Raw genomic sequence first — 18,608 nt, forward strand, 5'->3', positions numbered from 1 at the left:
ACTCCTACTAATGCTGTCATGGACAGATGCATCTGTGGCCGGCAGCTGGGTGAGGATGAGGTCAAGTATGTTTTTCCCTCTTTTTGATTCCCTCACCACCTGCCACAAACCTAATCTAGCAGCTATGTCCCTTAGGACTCGGCCAGCTCAGTCAGTAGTGGTGTTCCCAAGTCACTCTTGGTGATGGACATTGAAGTACCCCACCCAGAGTGCATTCTGCGCCCTTACCACCCTTAGTGCTTCCTCCAAGTGGTGTTGAACATGGAGGAGTACTGATTCTTCAGCTGAGGGACGGCGGTAATCAGCAGGAGGTTTCCTTGCCCATGTTTGACCTGATGCCATGAGAGTTCCTGGGGTCTGGATTCGATGTTGAGGACTCCCAGGGCAACTTCCTCCAGACTGTATACCACTGTGCCGCCACCTCTGCTGGGTCTGTCCTGCCGGTGGGACAGGACATACTGAGAGATAGTGATGGCGGTGTCTGGGACATTACCTATAAATTATGATTTCCTGAGGATGACTATGTCAGGCTGTTGCTTGACTAGTCTGAGACAGCTCTCTCAATTTTGGCACAAGTCCCCAGATATTAGTAAGGAAGACTTTGCAGGGTCGACAGGGCTGAGTTTGTTGGTGTCGTTTCCGGTGGCTAGGTCGATGCTGGGTGGTCTGTCCCATTTCATTCCTTTTTTGAGGCTTTTTAGTGGTTTGATACAACTGAATGACTTGCTAGACCATTTCAGAGGGGTTAATTGGCCAGCCAGCGTAAAATCGCGATCGGGGGCTGATTGCAGGCAGCGGGCCATTTCCCGGCTGCTCCAGGGCCCGTCCACTGCGCCTGCCCAATGACCGGAAAATCCTGTCCCTGGTGTCAGGACAACATTCAGCGCAACCCGTGGTAGGGCCGCTGGCAGCCTTTGCATTGTGGACAATGCCCGGCCATCAGCAGGAGCAGCAGCGGCCACCGGGACCTTCAGTAGGAGGGAAGTAACTATGATTGCAGCAGGGCAAGCAATAGAGGAGACATCAGTCTCCATCAAGTGGCTGCAAGGGCATGCTTGCTGCCTGGAAATAGATCTCCTTTGTGAATTGGACTTCCTGCTGCAAAACTGCTTCCAATCCATTTTTAGGCTCCTGATACAAAGGTGGTGGTGGAAGGTTGTGGGTGGGTTGGTGGGGAGGTGGCGGTGGGGGGAAGGCACAGGGCATGCGCCGTAGGTAACATCTCTTGCAGCCTGGAAAATTGAAGATAAGTGGTTCATTTTCATCCTTAATTGATTCCCGCCACTGCTGGGCGAGCTGCCCTTGAATCTCCAAATCCTTCTCCATAAAAGCGCTCGGAGGTAGAACACATCAGTGAGCTGACCTGACATGTATCTTTCCAAATTTCCTCATGCCCCTGCGGACCTGGGAGAATTCAGCCTTCAGAATCTAAACAAGGCAGAGGAGCAAAGGAAGTTGGAACTACAAATACACAAATTAATACATGTTGCGATGTAGGTCAATAAGGCCATAATGTAATTAAGCCAAGCATTAATGTTTATCTCTAAAGGGATAGAATTGAAAAGTAAGAAAGTTATTCTAAACTTGTAATCAACCTTGGTTAGACCACACTTTTGAGTGCTGTGTGCAATTCTGATTACCACGTTATAAAAAGAAGTGATCTAATGAAGGTCTTTAAAATTATGAAAGGTTTTAACAGAGCAGTCACAGAGAGTATTTTTGCTTTGCTGGGAAGAGGCCAAATTAAGACAGTCAACAAGGAATCAAACAGGGAATTCAGAAGAAACGTCTTTATTCAGAATGGCAGAAATGTGGATTCACTAGCAGGGCAGTTCAGGCGAATACAACGGATACATTTAAGAGGATGTTAGATAAGCATTTTAAGGAGAGGGAATTCTGCTGAAAAAGGAGACTTTTTTCCAGCAATACTCAAGTTTTGTCCCACCAAACGAGAAGGGAATAGAAGGTTGCACTGACAAGCATTGCATGAGCAAAATGAGAGGAGGCTAGGCTGGGGTATAAATACCAGCATGGACTGGTTGGGCTTCAAAGTTCTGTGCACAGACACCCCCAGATCTTTCTGTTCTTGCACCCCTTTTGAAATGGTACCAATTAGGCACGTTTTGTCTTTCCTCATTCTTCCTACTAAAATGTGTCACTTAATTTTTCTGCGCTGAATTTCATCTGCCATGTACCCGCCCTTCCAACAACCCATCTATGTCCTCATGAAATGTATTACTATCCTCTTCACAGTTTGCTACTTTCATGTCATCTGCAAATTTTGAAATAATGCCCTGCATCCACAAGTCAAAGTCATTAATATGCATCAAAAACAGCAGTGGTCCAGGTACCAAACTTTGGGGAACACCAATACCTCACTCCAGTCTGAATAATATCATTCACCATAACTCTGCTTTCCATTCCTCTGACAATTTGGTATCCATGCTGTTAAAGCCCCTTTTATCCCATAGGCTTCAAGTTCACTAACAAGCCTAATATGGGGTACTTCATCAAATACCTTTTGAAAATTCCTATAAACAACATCAACTGCACTGCCCTCATCTACTCTCACCTTTACCTCATCAAAATACTGAATTAAAGGATCTTTGACATTCACCTTAATAGGTAGAGAAGGGCTTAATTTAACAGTGCATGTAGAAGATAGCATCTTTAACACGACAACAGTCTCTTAATGTTTCAGACTCTGAGTGGGAGATTGAGGTCAAAAAAGTATTAGCAACGCAACCAACCAGACACTCTACCCAGCATCCTGATCTGTGAACATACGAGCAAGTAGCAGGAGCAGGCCATTCAGCCCTTCGAGCCTGCTCATTTAATAAGATCATGGCTAACGTGATAGTAACCTGAAATCTGCATTCCACCTACCCCCAATAACCTATCACCCCCTTCTTGTCAAGAATCTATCCACTCCTGCCTTTAAAATAGTCAAAGACTCTGCTTCCAATGTTTTTTCAGGAAGAGAGCTCCAAAGACTAACAACACTGAGTGAAAGAATTTCGCCTCATTTCTGTTTTAAATGGGTGACCCCTTATTTTTAAACAGTGATACCTAGTTCTAGATTCTCCCACAAGAGCAAACATCCTCTCCACATCCACCCTGTCAAGACCCCTGAGGATCTTATCTGTTTCAATCAAGTCGCCTCTTACTCTTCTAAACTCCAGCAATACAAGCATAGTCTGTCCAACCTTTCCTCATAAGACAACCCACCAATTCCAGGTATTAGTCTGGTAAACCTTCTCTGAACTGCTTCCAATGCATTCTTTTGACATTTTTGACATTCTTCCTTAAATAAGGTGACCAATGCTGGACACAGTTCTCCAAATGAGGTCTCACTAGTGCCCTGTACAGCATAACCTCCCTACTTTTGTATTCAATTCCCCTCACAATAAATGATAACATTCTATTAGCTTTCCTAATTACTTGCTGTACCTGCATACTAGCCTTTTGTGATTCATGCACTAGGACACCCAGATCTCTCTGCACCTCAGAGCTCTGCAATCTCTCATCATTTAGATAATATGCTTCTCCTATACTCTTTCCGCCAAAATTAACAATTTCACATTTTCCCACATTATACTCCATTTGTTAGATCTTTGCCCATTCACTTAACTTATCTATATCCTTTTGCAGCCTCCTTACGTGCTCTTCACAACATACTTTCCTACCTATCTTTGTGTCATCTGCAAATTTGGCAACAATCCCTTCATGCAAGTCATTTATATAAATTGTAAACAGTCCCAGCACTGATCCCTGTGACACACCACTCGTTACATCTTGCCAAACTGAAAAAGACCCATTTATGCCTACCCTCTGCTTCCTGTTAGCCAGCCAATCTTCTTTCCATGCCAATGTTACCCCATCTACCATGAGCTTTTATTTTCCACAATAACTTTTGATGTAGCACTTTATCGAATGCCTTCTGGAAATCTAAGTACAGTACATCCACCGGTTCCCCTTTATCCACAGCACATGTTACTTCCTCAAAGAACTTCAATAAGTTGGTTAAACACAATTTCCCTTTCACAAAACCATGTTGACTCTGCCTGATTACCTTGAACTTATCCAAGTGCCCTGCTATAACTTCTTTAATGATAGCTTCTAATATGTCCCCTACAACAGATGCTAAGCTAACTGGCCTGTAGTTTCTCACTTTCTGTCTCCCTCCCTTTTTGAATAATGGAGTTACATTTGCTATCTTCCAATCTAATGGGACCTTCTCCGAATCTAGGGAGTTTTGGAAACTTAAAACTAATGCATCAACTATCTCACTAGGCAGCTCTTTTAAAACCCTGGGATGAAGTCCATCAGGATCCAGGCTCCTGTCAGCCACAGCTCCAACAATTTGTTCAGTACCACTTCTCTGGTGACTAATTTTCCTGACTTCCTTCCCCACTTCCATTTCCTGGTTTACTGCTGCTTCTGGGATGTTACTTGTATCCTCTATAGTGAAAACTGATGCAAAACATTTATAAAAACTCTTACTATCTGTTTTTATATTCCTGGCTAGTTTTCTCTCATACTCTAATTTTTCCCTCCTTATTAGTCTTTTAGTCATTCTTTGCTGTTCCTTATATTCTGTCCAATCTTCTGACCTGCCACCTGTCTTTGCACAAATATATACTTTTTCTTTAAGTGTGATACTATCTTTAGCCTTTTGAGTTAACCACAGATAGTGTGTCTGTCCCTTGGAATTTTTTTTACTCATTGGAATGTATCTATTCTGTGCATTCTGAAATATCCCCTTATATATTAGCCACTGCACCTCTATTGACCTATCTCTTAACCTAATTTGCTAATTCATTTTCGCCAGCTCAGTTATCATGCCCTCATAATTGCCCTTATTTAAGTTTAAAAACTCAGTCTCAGACCCACTCCTCTATCCCACAAAGTGAATGTAAAATTCAGTCATATTAAGGTCACTGCTACCTAGGGGCGCCTTCACTATGAGATCATTAATTACTCTCATCTCATTGCACAACACCAAGTCTAGTACAGCCTGCTCTCTGGTTGGCTCCAGAACATGCTGTTCTAAGAAACTATCCCGAAAACATTCAATGTACTCCTCATCTAGGCTTTCTTTGCCAATCTGACTTTTCCAGTCTATATGTAAATTAAAATCTCCCATGATTATCGCCATGCCTTTCTGACAAGCTCCAATTATTTCTTCCTTTATGCTCAATCCTACCAATGTGGTTACTGTTAGGGGGCTTGTACACAACTCCCACAAGTAACTTCTTGCCCTTACCATTTCTCATCTCTACCCAAACCGTTTCAATATCCTGGTTTCCTGAAGTTAGGTCATCCCTCTCTATTTTGTTAATACTATCATTAACAAACAGAGCCACCCCGCCACCTTTTTCTCGTTTCCCGTCCTTCCTAAATATCCAGTACCCTTCAATATTCAGGTCCCAATCCATGTCCACCTATGATTAGCCAAAGAATTTAAAATCTTCCAGAAATTGACTGGAATCAAGCTTAAGTATCATTACCTGCATGAGCAGGTTCATGTCCCGATCCTCCGCCAGACAGCAAAGCCACTTTGCCTTTGATGTTCTTCAGGTCAGACCTGATTACTATGCGATGTCCCTGCAGCAGCTGCATTCCTACATTGCAGGCCACAAGCCCATCTAATGCATCATCCACACAATTGTCCACAGAGTTTATCAGCTTCTTTGAACGCTGCAACAAAAACATCAATTAGTATTTTTGTCAAAACAATTAAAATCAATTTGTCGATCTTTTTACTCTGTTTTGTGGCTAACAGTGTACCTTCTTTCCAACAACAATACATTTTTGTTTTTTTACAAGTGCAGTCTGCAGGCCTGTGGGGAAAATCATGTTTTGAGACTCCATGCCTTTGAATAACATTCAATCAAAGCCATGGGTCCTGCTGAATCAACACCTCAGTCAGCCTGCTATCCTGTTTTATGTGGTAGATTCTTGCTTATCTATCACCTGAATCATGAAGAAAAATATTGAAAAACCTCCTGTTTTACCCCTGAATATTGGGTTTATTTTAATTTATTATCTCTTATGGAATCTTTTATTTTCATTTTATCATAATCACATTTTTAACTAGAAACATGTGATATTTAGAAATAGGCAGTGCCTTTCATGTGCACAGGATTCACAAAGCATTTCATAACCAATGATTGCTTCTGAAGTGTTATCACTGTTGTTATATGGTGAAACACAGCAGTCAAATTACGCACAACACATTTTATAAACAGCAAGTAGTCACATGATCCGATCATCTATTTTTAGTGATTTTGGTTGAGTGAATATTGAAATTCAATGTTGAATGTTGGCCTGGACACCAGTAGAACTCCCTGCTCGAACTTGCACCACAAGATTTTTACAGACAGATGGGACCTCACCCCAACACTTCTTCAAGTAAGCAACAACATAGAAAATGCAGTAATGTCAATACTGCAATGTCAGCATAAACTATTGCCCAAGTCCTAAATGGGGCTTGAACACAGCCTTACGATTCAAAAAGCAAGTATTAAACCACTGTGCCAGTTTAAGCAGAGGGATAAAGGCAAAGAAAGGTAGTGTTGCAGGAGTTGGAAGCAAGTGATTTTGGTATGTGGAAAGTGTCTCAGGAAACTGTCTCTGGATTGAGCAGGATGTTTACATTCTGCAACCCAACTCAGCCTAAGACAGCAGCTGGGAAGGTTCATGGATTCAAAGCCAGAGGCTTTGGAAACAATGGAAGCAAACAGGATGATCTCAACTTTTCCAACATTCAGCTGGAGAAAGTTTCGACTATTCCAAATTTTGATATCACACTTGCAACTTGAGAGTCAAAAAACACGAGAGTTGGTCACACAGAATGTCATTTGTGACAGTAACCAATGGGTGGGACAGAGAGTAATCTAGCAGGCCTGATTAATGAGTGGCAAGAAATGGAAGCACAGGTAAAGGCGACAATGCTTTCCTAGACTTGAGATAATGGGAAGATCTCTCAGAACCTATACTGTAACAACATACATTTATATATCATTAACCATAATAAAATGTGCCAAGGAGCTCCACAGGAGCAGAGTGGGGATGTTTGCTGATGATTGCACAGTGTTCAGTACCATTCACGAATCCTCAGATACTGAAGTCATTCGTGACCATACACAGCAAGACCTGGACAACATTTAGGCTTAGGCTGATAAATGGCAAGTAACATTCGCGCCACACAAGTGCCAGCAATGAGCATCTCCAACAAGAAAGAAACTAACCACTTCCCCTTGACACCAATGACATAATCATGGCTGAATCTCCCACCATCAATATCCTAGAGGTCCCCATTGACCAGAAACTGAACCAGATTAGCCATATAAATACTGTGGCTACAAGAGCAGATGCGAGGCTGGGAATTCTGCAGCAAGTAACGACAAGGATGAGCAACAAATGCTGGCCTTGCCAGTGATGCTCGCATCTGATGAAAAAATAAAACATGTAACACCAAATCACATTGGGAGATATTAGGACAAACGACCAAAAGCTTGGTCAAAAAGATAGGTTTTAAGCATTGTCTTAAAGGACAGACCGAGAAGTTTAGGGAAGGCATTCCACATCTTAGGGTCCAGGCAACTGAAGGCATAGCCACCAATAGTGAAGTGATTAAAATCAGGTATGTTCAAGAGGTTACAATTTGATAAGCGTAGATACCTTGGAGGGTTATAGGGTTCTAGATCACAGAAGTAGAGACTGCAGAACTTATACTAGCCCCATATCCCAGACTCTGCTCTGATCCTATAACCTTGTTGGAAATGACCAAATTAATTAGTAAAAGAGTGGAAAACGGATTAAGAATGCACAGTGGAATTATTCCTTCAACATCTTCCAGTCAAGTTGCATTCTGCAGTTGTTCAGATGGCCAGGGAGTTGATGTCAGTCCTGGCTCAATAGTAGCATTGACTGAATGGTAGCACTCTTGCATCTGAATCAGGATATTTTGGATTCAAGTCCTATAACGAAACATGACTATGTAATCTAGGCTGGCACTTCTGTGCTTTACTGTAAGAGATGTTTTTTTTGGATGAGATGTTAAACCAAGCCCCTATTTGCCCACTCGGGTAGATGTAAATGATTCCAAGGCACTATTTCAAAGAAGAAAAGTGGCATTCTCCTGTTTTGTGGGCAACATTTATCCTTCAGTCAGTAAAACAGGTGATCTGGTCATTTATCTTATTGCTGTTTCTGACAGCGAGCTGCATACAGACTGGCTGCCACATTTAGTACACTATAATATTGACTAAACTTCAAAAGTGTTTTATTGGCGGTAAAGCGCTTGGAGACATCTTGGGGTTATGAAAGATGCTGTATTAATATACCTTTCTTGTTTTCTACTTTGCTTTAGGCATTTTTGGCTTTGAGCTACTTTTGTTCTTCCCAATGTACAGATTTGTATCCATAAAACGAAGCTAAATCTCTAAATTAGCTACAGCATGTTCATGCTAGTTTTTAAACCCAGGTAGCAGCAGAAACCCTCTGATGGCAGGCTGAAGATACAAATGCACTTTAAAGGGTTGGAATGGCAGTTGGTCTGCTAACATTAGCATCATTCACAAATTCTTATTTAACAGAATGGTGCACCATTGGATATAATCACAAAGACAGCACACTTAAAACACCTTGCAGAGCCACTGTATTTAAAGTGAGCAGGCAGAGTAAACTGTGGCTGGGGAAATCCTTAGCAGCCTGATTTCATTTAGTAGCAAGAGATAAGTTATGAGTGCAGTTGATTGGAGGGGACCTCAGTTATGGATAAGTAGTATCTTATTAATAAAATTTGAGAGTATATTGTTATGACCTCTGGACTTGATAAGACAGTTATGTTTTAAACTGTCTCCTTTAATTCAAAGTAAAATGGAGCAGTTTGGAGTGAGGGATGAGGCCTCCTATTTATTCTGCCTGGAGACAAGCCCATGTGACCTGGCTGCCATGAGAACAGGTGCCCAGGTCAAAACTTAATGAAAATAAGGTTGAAGTTTTAGCACATAGGACTTAGGAGCAGCAGTAGGCCATTTGATAAAATTATTGCTGACCTGGACACACAGGGAAAGGTAGCTAGCTGGTCTTGATTTGCACAGACTCTTAAGGGTCAGTCAGACAGGGAGATTTGGGGAAAAAGACGCACAACAGGAACTGCTATGCCAACAGAAGAAAGTGACTGTTTTGGGATTAATTATCAAGCAGGGTGCTGGTGAGGCCAGATTCCCTGTTTGAAGTGACGAGGCTTGTGGCGAGTTAAAGACCAAGGAGTGGCCAGAGGGTGCTTTGCATCTGGAAGTCCATTTGATTATGCTCAGAAGATTGAATGAAGGGACTTTCTTTTGAAATGACACTGGACGATTCACACTGGTGGGACAGGGAAAAGGGATCCTGTTAAAAGCCAGGAGCTTGGAAACTTTTATACACAAGGTAACGTTTCTGCTGAGAATGCAGTGTAGTGTCTCAATGTGGTTTGGAGTTCTCAGTTGTATTAAGTTAACGCAGGAATCATAATATCTATATCTCCCAGATTTGCAATAAGTCTGTGCCCAAGCACGTGGTGCACACAGCAGCATTCTACAATAAATATAGTGGGCAGTCAGTATAATTCTGGCAATACTGGCACTTCCTGCTAGTCTACCTGCTCACAACTGGTCTTCATTTACCAGTTCAGAATTGAACATCCTTCCGGGTAGCAGTTCCATCTTAACTGTTCCGTTGAGTTGATGTTTTTTGTTAACATTTAAAAAGGTAAGTTCGAACTGAAATTCTAACGCTCTTGAAATTTTTTGGCCTTCTCATGTCCTAGGCCCTTGGTGAAGCCTGGTATAAAATTTGCATCGTCAGAATTGTCACCAAAGGACAGAGTTCAGAACAGCGGTTTCTAACCTTGCCCCTAAACCACTTCACGGCTCTAATATAACCCCGGGCCGCCAGCATCGTTTCCAAGCCATATGTCCGACCCCCGCCGCGCAGCCTGTGATCAGCAGCAGTTTTCTGCTAGAGGTGGTTACCGTGTTATTCCTGGCAGCCCGCCTCCCTCGAAGCTGGGCTCAGTTAAACCCCAACCCCCCACCGCGGCTCTTACGTGCATCGTTCAGCCCGGACAGTGAAGCTAAGAGCAGCTCCTTTAAAACATCCGAACCGAAAGTGCGGGCGAACTGCGAGTTTCTGCTCTTTGACCAAGTGAGATAACACGGAGTGGAAGGGAGAGGGCGGGAAGAGCCGGGGTGGGGAAGGGGAAGTTAGGGCAGTCCCTCCCTCGAAGCCCCGGCTCGCTGACGGTTGGCGGTGGAATTCTGCTGGAGTCTGTTTGAAAATGTCCGAAGCGCGCGCCAGCTGCACTTGAACTTAGAGCTGACAATCTTCCCACATAGAAAAGTCACCAATGGTGCTGTATTTATAGATTTATAACGTGTGAAAAATAATTATTACACGGTCTTTGTAGCTTAAACTGTAAGTATAAACAATATTCCTATCGCGTTGGAGGGAAATGATATAATTCCTTTGTAAGTTTTAAAATAAAAATCATAAAGAGAGTACAAAATGGATTGTAAAGAAAATGACAAAGTATCTTTTGGATTTTTACCGGACCAAACAGACCACCGCTATCCCAAAAAATAACTTGACAATCTCTATTCTACATACTTCACTGCCTCAGTTCAAAAAAGCACTGGGGCACCACACTCTCAACTCAATCAACTGTATCATATTAAAATTTAAAAATGTGAATTTGAAGGACATCACACAGGAATCAGGCTCTGCCAAGGAAAAACGGGTTTGTGTTCAACTATACAAGCCTCCAAACCTCTTCGTGAGACACCAAACAACCTTACAATGTACGAGTCATAGGGACTCGCAACGTTAACTGTATTCCTCTCCACAGATGCTATCAGACCTGCTGAGTTTTTCCAGCTGTTTTTGTTTCAGATTTCCAGCATCCGCAGTATTTTGCTTTTAACCTTACAATGTATCACATTGTATCCCATCCAGTTAACCACCCCTTCATGAAGAATGTATCTATTCTTCCTCCAACCATAAGACATAGGAGCAGAAATTAGGCCAATCGGCCCACCGAGTCTGCTCCGCCATTCAATCAGGGCTGATAACCATTCCAGCTTATATTTGATCTCTTCCCCCCCACCTCTCCCTGCAACTCAACACACCTATTCTGTTGAACTTGCCTTCCATTGTTCATTTAAACTGACAGTCTTCTCCTTCTAACCTACTTCTTTGAACTGGCAGTGTCCCCCATGTTCAAGCTGGCACTGTGCTCCCCCTCCACCCTCTTAGTCTTCTTCCTCAGATACTATGAAAAGCTCAGTGAAGGGGGTTTTGAAGAAGAGTCATACGGACTCAAAACGTTAACTCTGTCTTTCTCTCCACAGATGCTGTCAGACCTGCTGAGTTTTTCCAGCAATTTTTGTTTTTGTTTCAGATTTCCAGCATTCCCAGTATTTTGCTTTTATATAAGGGGATTTTTATTCTGAGCACAGATTTTAAGGAATTTGATTTGTTTTTGTATAAATAATGAAAGGAGTCCACTTAAATAGGATATTTTACTTAGATATGTTAGGGAAAACCAAGAAATTTGAATGCTGTTTGCATGAGTATTGAACTCGGAACAAGAATAGATAATTTGGTTGCTCAAAATTGTTCTGCCACTAAATTAGATCATGCCTGATCTGATACCTCAATTCATTTACTTGTTTAACAAAAGTCAATTGATTTCAGTCTTTAGCATTTCAATTGACGCAGTATCCACAGCTTTTTTGGCAGCGATTATACCACCTTTGTGTGGAAAAGGTACAACCTGATTTCACTACTAAATGGACTAGGTTTGATTTTATTACATCCTCATGTTCTGGAGTCACCCATCAGAAGTAGTTTTTCTGTGTCTGCCCTGAAATAATTTAAAACACCTTGATCATATCATCCCTCAGTCTACCTGACTAAACTAAAGGTAATATAAATCACATTTATGAAACCTGTCCTAACAATTTAACCTTTTAACCCCTTTTGTTATTCCATTGATTCTGCGCTGTTCTGCTTCCGAGGCCAGTATACTTTTCTTGAGCAAAATGCTGCAGATGCTTCAAATCTGAAATAAAAAGTTCTGATTTATGACAAAAGGTCACAGACCTGAAACGTTAACTCTGTTTTTCTCCCAAAGGATGCTGCCAGACCTATAGAGTATTTCTAGGATTTTGTTTTATTTCATTTTCCAGCAACTACAGTAATTTATTTTTGTATGTGTTTAATTCACTGTCACTTCTCTTCCAGGAATGCCTGAAATAGTAATTCTGTTTCTCTCTCCACAGATGCTGCTAGACTGCTGAGTATTTTTAGCATTTAATGTTTTTGTATCTCTTGAGGCCCAAAGTTGAATGCAATATTCCAGGTGGGCTCTGACAAAGACTCTGTACAACTGAAGTATCACTCACTTCCATACTTTTGAGTTCTGGTCTGCATGCTAATATGGGTAGTGGTGATCTGCCCAAGAGCAGGTCCACTGTTCATTTCTTCACATCTCATAATCCTGCACTTTTCCTTGTCAGTTGCTCATAAGAGTCTCCGATTTTCAACTTCAACGAGAATGAGTGTATGACCAGGGAAAGAATACATGAGGTCGTTTCCCATTGCCTTCCCCACTTGTGCATAAAAGGAAACACAAGTCCACTTCCCAAAAGATCTGCTGCCTATAAGCAACCTTTGTTCCTTGCGATTCTAACTCTTCTGCCATCACCATTGAAAATTTGTTGTTTCCATTGTTGGCTGTGACGCCTAACCCTGAGCATGTGACTATTATCTGGGCTGGTGTAATTCACAAAAGGGCAGAGACGACCACCACCTAAGGTCTCAAATAACCCTGCTGCCCTATCTGCTTAACATGATGATGTAATATGAAATAAAACTGGAGAAAAATGCTCCATTTTTATCACAGCAACATTCATTGCTCTAAGGTCCAGGAATCATGGGAGACGCCACGGTAACAGCCTTTACTTGCTTGAGTCTCTTCTAATGATTATAGACCACCAGTACATTCATAGACCTTTATAGTCATTAATGGCCCAGTGTTTCAGCCGGGACAAGTATGGCCATATGAATGCAGTCAATTTGCCCTGCAATTACACAAGGGACTTTAGAATCATAGAATGATATAGAACATTTTGTCCATCATGCCTGTGCCAAATCTTTGAAAGAGTTATCCAATTATTCCCACTCTCCTGCTCCTGTGAACTGATTAGAGAGAGAGAGCATGGATTTGTAAATGGCAAATTGTGTCTCAAAAATCTAACTGAATTTCTGAGAAAGTAACTAAGGTAGTAGACAAGAGAATGTCTGATTTATATGGACTTCCAGAAAACGTTCAATGAGGTTCTGCATAAGAGGCTTAGGTAAAATTAAAGCTAATTGAGTTAAAGGCAAATTATTGAGTGGGTTGAGAAATAGGTTGGAAGATGAAAAGCAGGATTAATGTAAATAAACTCAACTCGGAAGGAATTGACTTGTGGAGTTCAACAAGGATCTTTGCTGAGACCTTTACTATAACTGGAAGTCTAGAATATAAAGTGGGATGGGGACCGGGGTGGCAAGTTATACTATTCTTATATGAAGCATTGGTCAAACCACATTTGGAACAAGTTTGGGCACTGCACTTGAGTAAGTATATATTGGCCTTGGAAGAAGTACAGTGCAGATGTACCAGAATGTTACCAGGGGCTGAATTTCACAACACGGGGACGTCTGCACGATATTCCTGACACATTGTGGGCTCCCGACATTATCATGCTGCATCACAACATTTTGGGGGCCAGGCGTGCCCAAATGTCAGCAGCCCAACTGACATCAATTAAAGGGGCAATTCAAGTAATTAAAGAGACAATGCATTGCAATTTTAAGCAGCCCCGTGCATTTTTACAGTCACTGCACGGGCTGCATGGACAGGCGGGGAACTCACAATAAGCACTTTCTCAATTCAGGGCAGGATATAAGGCTGCAGAAGGAGCAAAGAATGTGGATGTAGGAGTTAGTATCAATTGGTGAAGTGTTGGCTTTCTGGATTGTGTTCTAAACTATTATTAAAATTTTTGGGGATAAGAAGGCGTTTTTATCTTAAAAAGCCACTAACAGGCTGGCCATAACATGAGTCAATCTGCACCTCAGCAATCCAGTTGCTCACAAATGAGGATTGTTATGCCAGGTGGAGGCTCTTCCTCAGATGAAGAGGAGAGGACAAGAAGGGAGAGAAGACGAGTAGCCAGAGACAGCAACAATGTGTCTGCCCACAAGACGAAGCAGCATACCCTGAAGGGGTTGAAGGCCAGTGAGGCTTGCGAGCGAGAAGGGGCCAGCAGAGGCGCCATTACACTGCTGGCAGAGTATACCAATTAAGATCCAACTATCTATCCATGACAGAGGTGCAGAGCAGAAAAAGGATCCACCTCATAAGGGAGACAGTAACTTCCATCTGTGGGATGATTGGTCCTGAGATTGCATCTAACTGTGTTAGGGGGCATCCTATGTCTGTGGCACTGAAAGTGACTGTTGTCTCCAATTTTTATGCTTCAGGTTCTTTCCAGGGGATCTCTTCAGTGTGTCACGGTCTGCAGCACACAACTGCATAAAACATGTCATGGACGTAGTCTCAGGAGGGTGAATGCCTTTATACATTTCAAAACAGATGAGGAAAGCCAGGCAGATCATTCAAGAGGATTTGTGGCGAATGCTGGCTTCTCAAAGATTCAGGGCACCATTGATTGCACCCAGGTGGTGATCAAAGCACCTCCAGGAGAGCCAGGGACCTTTGTCAGTCATAAAGGCTACCACTCACTCAAAGTCCAGCTGGTGTGCGATCATCAGCAGATTCTCCAGGTTTGTGCAAGATATCCTGGGAGTTGCGACGACTCATATTCTCTGGCAGTCCCTGGTTCCAAGGCTTTTCAGCCTCCCAGCGCAACTGGATGGCTGGCTGGTGGGGGATAAAGGATATCCTCTGAAATGATGGCTAATGACACCTATAAAACATCCTTAAATCCCTGTAGAAGAGAGGTGCAACAGAAGCCATGCCTCGCAGAGTGCTATAATTGAGAGGACGATTGACCTGCTCAAAATGAGGTTCCATTGCATGGACTTGTCTGGGGATTGCTTCAATAGGCACCAGATCTTCTATCGCTCATTGTTGTTGTGTGCTATGCATGCAAAATATGGCTCTTTCTCGGAAGATAAAATGGAGGAGGGAGACTGGGTGGATACCACAAACATTTGAGGACAAATCCAACACAGACTCTGAGGATGAATCTGCACCGCCACAGGGCTGTGTTGAGGAGCCAGCAGGGCAGCAGCGTTTGGGTACCAGGGAGACCAGGGAAGCTCTCATTCAAAGGAGCTTCCAGTAGACTTCCAAAATCCTTATTCTATATCATTAAAGAGCTGCAGTTACATAATTGCTCAGACCACTTGAACATCTGACACTCTCCTGGGCCTGCACCTACTCTGCAAAATAATAATCATGCTCAAGTACTTTTTGGGATTGAGTTGCAGGCTTCCAATCTTAATGCCACTCATAGCACAAGAAGAACATGTTATATGAAATATCAATTTAATAAGGTGATGTGGAACAACAAAATGCAAGTCAAACCACTAAATGTATCACCTGTGATTGCTGTTCTGTGTTTAGTGATTTCTTAAAACTGTTTACAAGCGCTTCATCTTGGTGCTCAACTGTTGCTGGCGGCTGTATTGGAAGCAGGCTGCTGACCAAGATGCCCCATTGGCCTGGATGACCTTGGTGTCATCTTATGGTTACCAGAGACTGTGAGGGCCCCGACTGGGCAGGAGAGTCCTGCACAGTCACAGGACACTCCTTAGCTGTTGCAGATTTTTCACTCAGTACTGACACTGGCAGAGGGGCGGAGGAACTGCTGTCACCATCAGGTGCGCCTTGAGAGGAGTCCCCAGATGCAGATAGCTGCCAGTCATCCACCAAATGGTATGCTTGGACCTTCCTGCTCACCATAAATGGACAGGAAGCTAATAGAGACACCAGGTATCTTATCCATCTCTCACACTGGCAATGCCAGTGTGTGTGCTTGCAGGTCTGAACACAACCCCAGAAACCCATGTTTGAGCTGCTAGAGCTGGGTCTTCACCAGAGTTGCCAATCTCGCAATAGACCATGCTGTGAGTTTTGAGGAGAGGGTGACCACAGCGCTCATGCCCCGCCTGGACTCCTTCATTGTACAGATCATGGCATGCATACTCTCTGAAGGCTTCTCAAGATCTCTATATACCTCCTGCTGGAAGTCCAGCATTTGCCGCCTGATGGACGACTCCAGAGGCTTGTCATCTGCTTGGTGCTCAGCATGTTCCTGGTATCCAACATTCTTCCAATTATCTGAGGCCTGGGAATTCTCAGTCTCCGACAGCTGCTCAAGTGATTGTGATGTGCTGCACCCAATCTGTGCTACCATCTGAATGGACACGTTCAACCCCACCAAGATGCCAGTATGTGTGATGATGCAAAGTGCTGAGCAAGGATGTGATGCTGTAGCATGTGAAAACCCCTCCTCCTCTGAAGTTAATGATTGACTTTCTGGATCCTCGATTGGTCTGGACAATGATCCGCCTGGTGGATGGAAAACAGCAGCGAGTGTACATGAGTATTAAAGAAGCAGACTAAGTAGCTGATACAGCATTCTACATATCAGCATGGTGCAAATCACAAATATAGTGATGCAGGATAACAGAGGAACTGTCAACATAACATGCATTCCATACTCCTGAGCCCCATCTGATGCACACCACCACCATCACCACCACTGCCCACCCCCCCCCCAACCCCGCAAAGTATATCCTCCTCACTCTTATCCTCCTCAAAAACCCCTGCCTCTCCTTGAACAGCAGGTCTTGTCCCCTGTTCGCATGCCAACTCTAAAACATCCTCCACCATTGGTGTCAGTCCTGCCACAGTTTGAACTCTACCACCTGTACAGCTGTGTTCCAGCATATTGTGCTTCCTCTTTCCTGTGAATATAAGAGCATATTCCTGAGTCCCTATTCTAGATGGCTGAGGTGTACATGCTCCTCCCCAACATCGCTGGTCCATGTGCCCATCACATTGCAGGATTTTTCCCTTCTAAGTATGCCTACTATCCTGCCTAGACCTAAACAGCCTTGCTGGGTACAGGTCTCCCTTGCCTCTAGTGCCAATCACATACCACCTTCCAGCCCCACTAAATACATGCTCTCTCATTTACATTCATTCAAAATGCAAAGTGGCTTCCTTAGTCATTGGCCCTCTTCTGACACTGCACCCAGGTCCTATGCATAACCCCATGGCTGCTCTCTATCACTGCCACCTCTGTCCAGGCTTCCTTGGTTAGATGTGGAGGCTTCCTCTTGCCATCACCTGGCAGCAGTATCTGCCGACGATCAATGACTGCCTGCAGGAGGGACTGCAAAAGCAGTCATTAGAGAAACAAGGGGCTGTGTGCATTTGCACGTTTCCATTGCCACTAGCTTGGCTTTGTCCTCTGGCTGCCATGCCTCAAATCTCTCAACAAGTTGGTCCTGCCTGTGCTGCAGGATAGCAGAGATTGGCTGTCACTGAGAGGGTCTTGCAACTGCCCACAATTCCAACATCATTCCTTCTGTGTCCCCAGTGTCCTTGCTCACTATTGGTTGCCCTTTTAAGCACCACACCTGCAGCAACCTTAATGGAAAAGCCCACCCTGCTCCTGCACCCCCAGAGAGCGCTGGCCCTCTCAGCAAATGTCTTTCCTGCTGGCCGGTCATTCATTGGCTAGCCAGCATGATTGCTGTTGGCTGCTGGTGTTAGGTGGGAGTGGAGATTACATCCGCTTCTGGGCCCACCGATCCAGCACACACGCAGAGTGTAATATTCAGGCACAGGGCTTAAAGGCTTAGATTATAAGAAGAGGTTACATAAGCTAGGCTTGTATTCTCTGCAATATAGAAGTTTAAGGGATGATTTGATTGATCTTTTTAGAATTTTGATAAGAATTGCTAGGGTAAATAAAGAAAAACTTTATCCAGCGGCAGGGGAGTTCAGGACTAGGGGACAAAATGTTAAAATCAGAGCCAGGCCATTCAGGAGAGAAGTAAGGAAGCATTTCTTCATGCAAAGTGGTGTAAGTGTGGAACCCTCTCCCACAAAAGCAGTAGGTGCTAGCTCAATAATAATTTTAAATATTGGATTAATAATTTTTTGTTAAAGGATATAAAAGCATATGGAGTCAAGGCAGGTAAATAGAGTGAAGATACATATCACCCCTGATCTTATTTGTTACAAATGTACACCTAATGCCTCTATCCTTTCATGTCTTAACCTCCCAGACAACCTGTCTCTGGTGACTTTCACCAGCTTAATCAAATCATTAACACAAACACACAACCTTCTTCACAGAATAACACAATATTCCCCAAAAATATTTTTTTAAAAACATCCATTCTTACAAATGAGATCAAGGATGATATGTATTTTCACTCTATTTACCTGCCTTAACTCCATATGCTTCTATACCCTTTAGCAAGTTAGAGATTTAAAGTTGGAGGAAGGGTCATCTGAAATTAGT

General features: G+C 43.1%; 1 protein-coding gene across 5 annotated transcripts in view; it reads right to left on the reverse strand.

Moving 5' to 3' along the window:
* Nucleotides 1–18,608, reverse strand: part of tkfc (triokinase/FMN cyclase) — a 148,244-nt gene that overhangs the window by 100,611 nt on the left and 29,025 nt on the right. Inside the window, exons 1-2 of one of the 5 annotated variants that reach the window (XM_078548951.1) lie at nt 10,100–10,294; nt 5,511–5,700 (exon numbers count right to left, since the gene is read on the reverse strand). The exons of 1 other annotated variant lie outside the window; for it this stretch is intronic. In XM_078548951.1, coding sequence (XP_078405077.1) covers nt 5,511–5,700; nt 10,100–10,105 — 196 coding nt within the window. In that variant the 5' untranslated portion in view covers nt 10,106–10,294. Of the gene's footprint in view, nt 1–5,510; nt 5,701–9,900; nt 10,063–10,099; nt 10,295–18,608 lie in introns of those variants that run through there. 3 more of the 5 variants (XM_078548953.1, XM_078548950.1, XM_078548948.1) reach the window with 3 other exon arrangements.

Source organism: Cetorhinus maximus, chromosome 9, assembly GCF_964194155.1.
Source record: "Cetorhinus maximus chromosome 9, sCetMax3.hap1.1, whole genome shotgun sequence".
Lineage (NCBI taxonomy): Eukaryota > Metazoa > Chordata > Chondrichthyes > Lamniformes > Cetorhinidae > Cetorhinus > Cetorhinus maximus.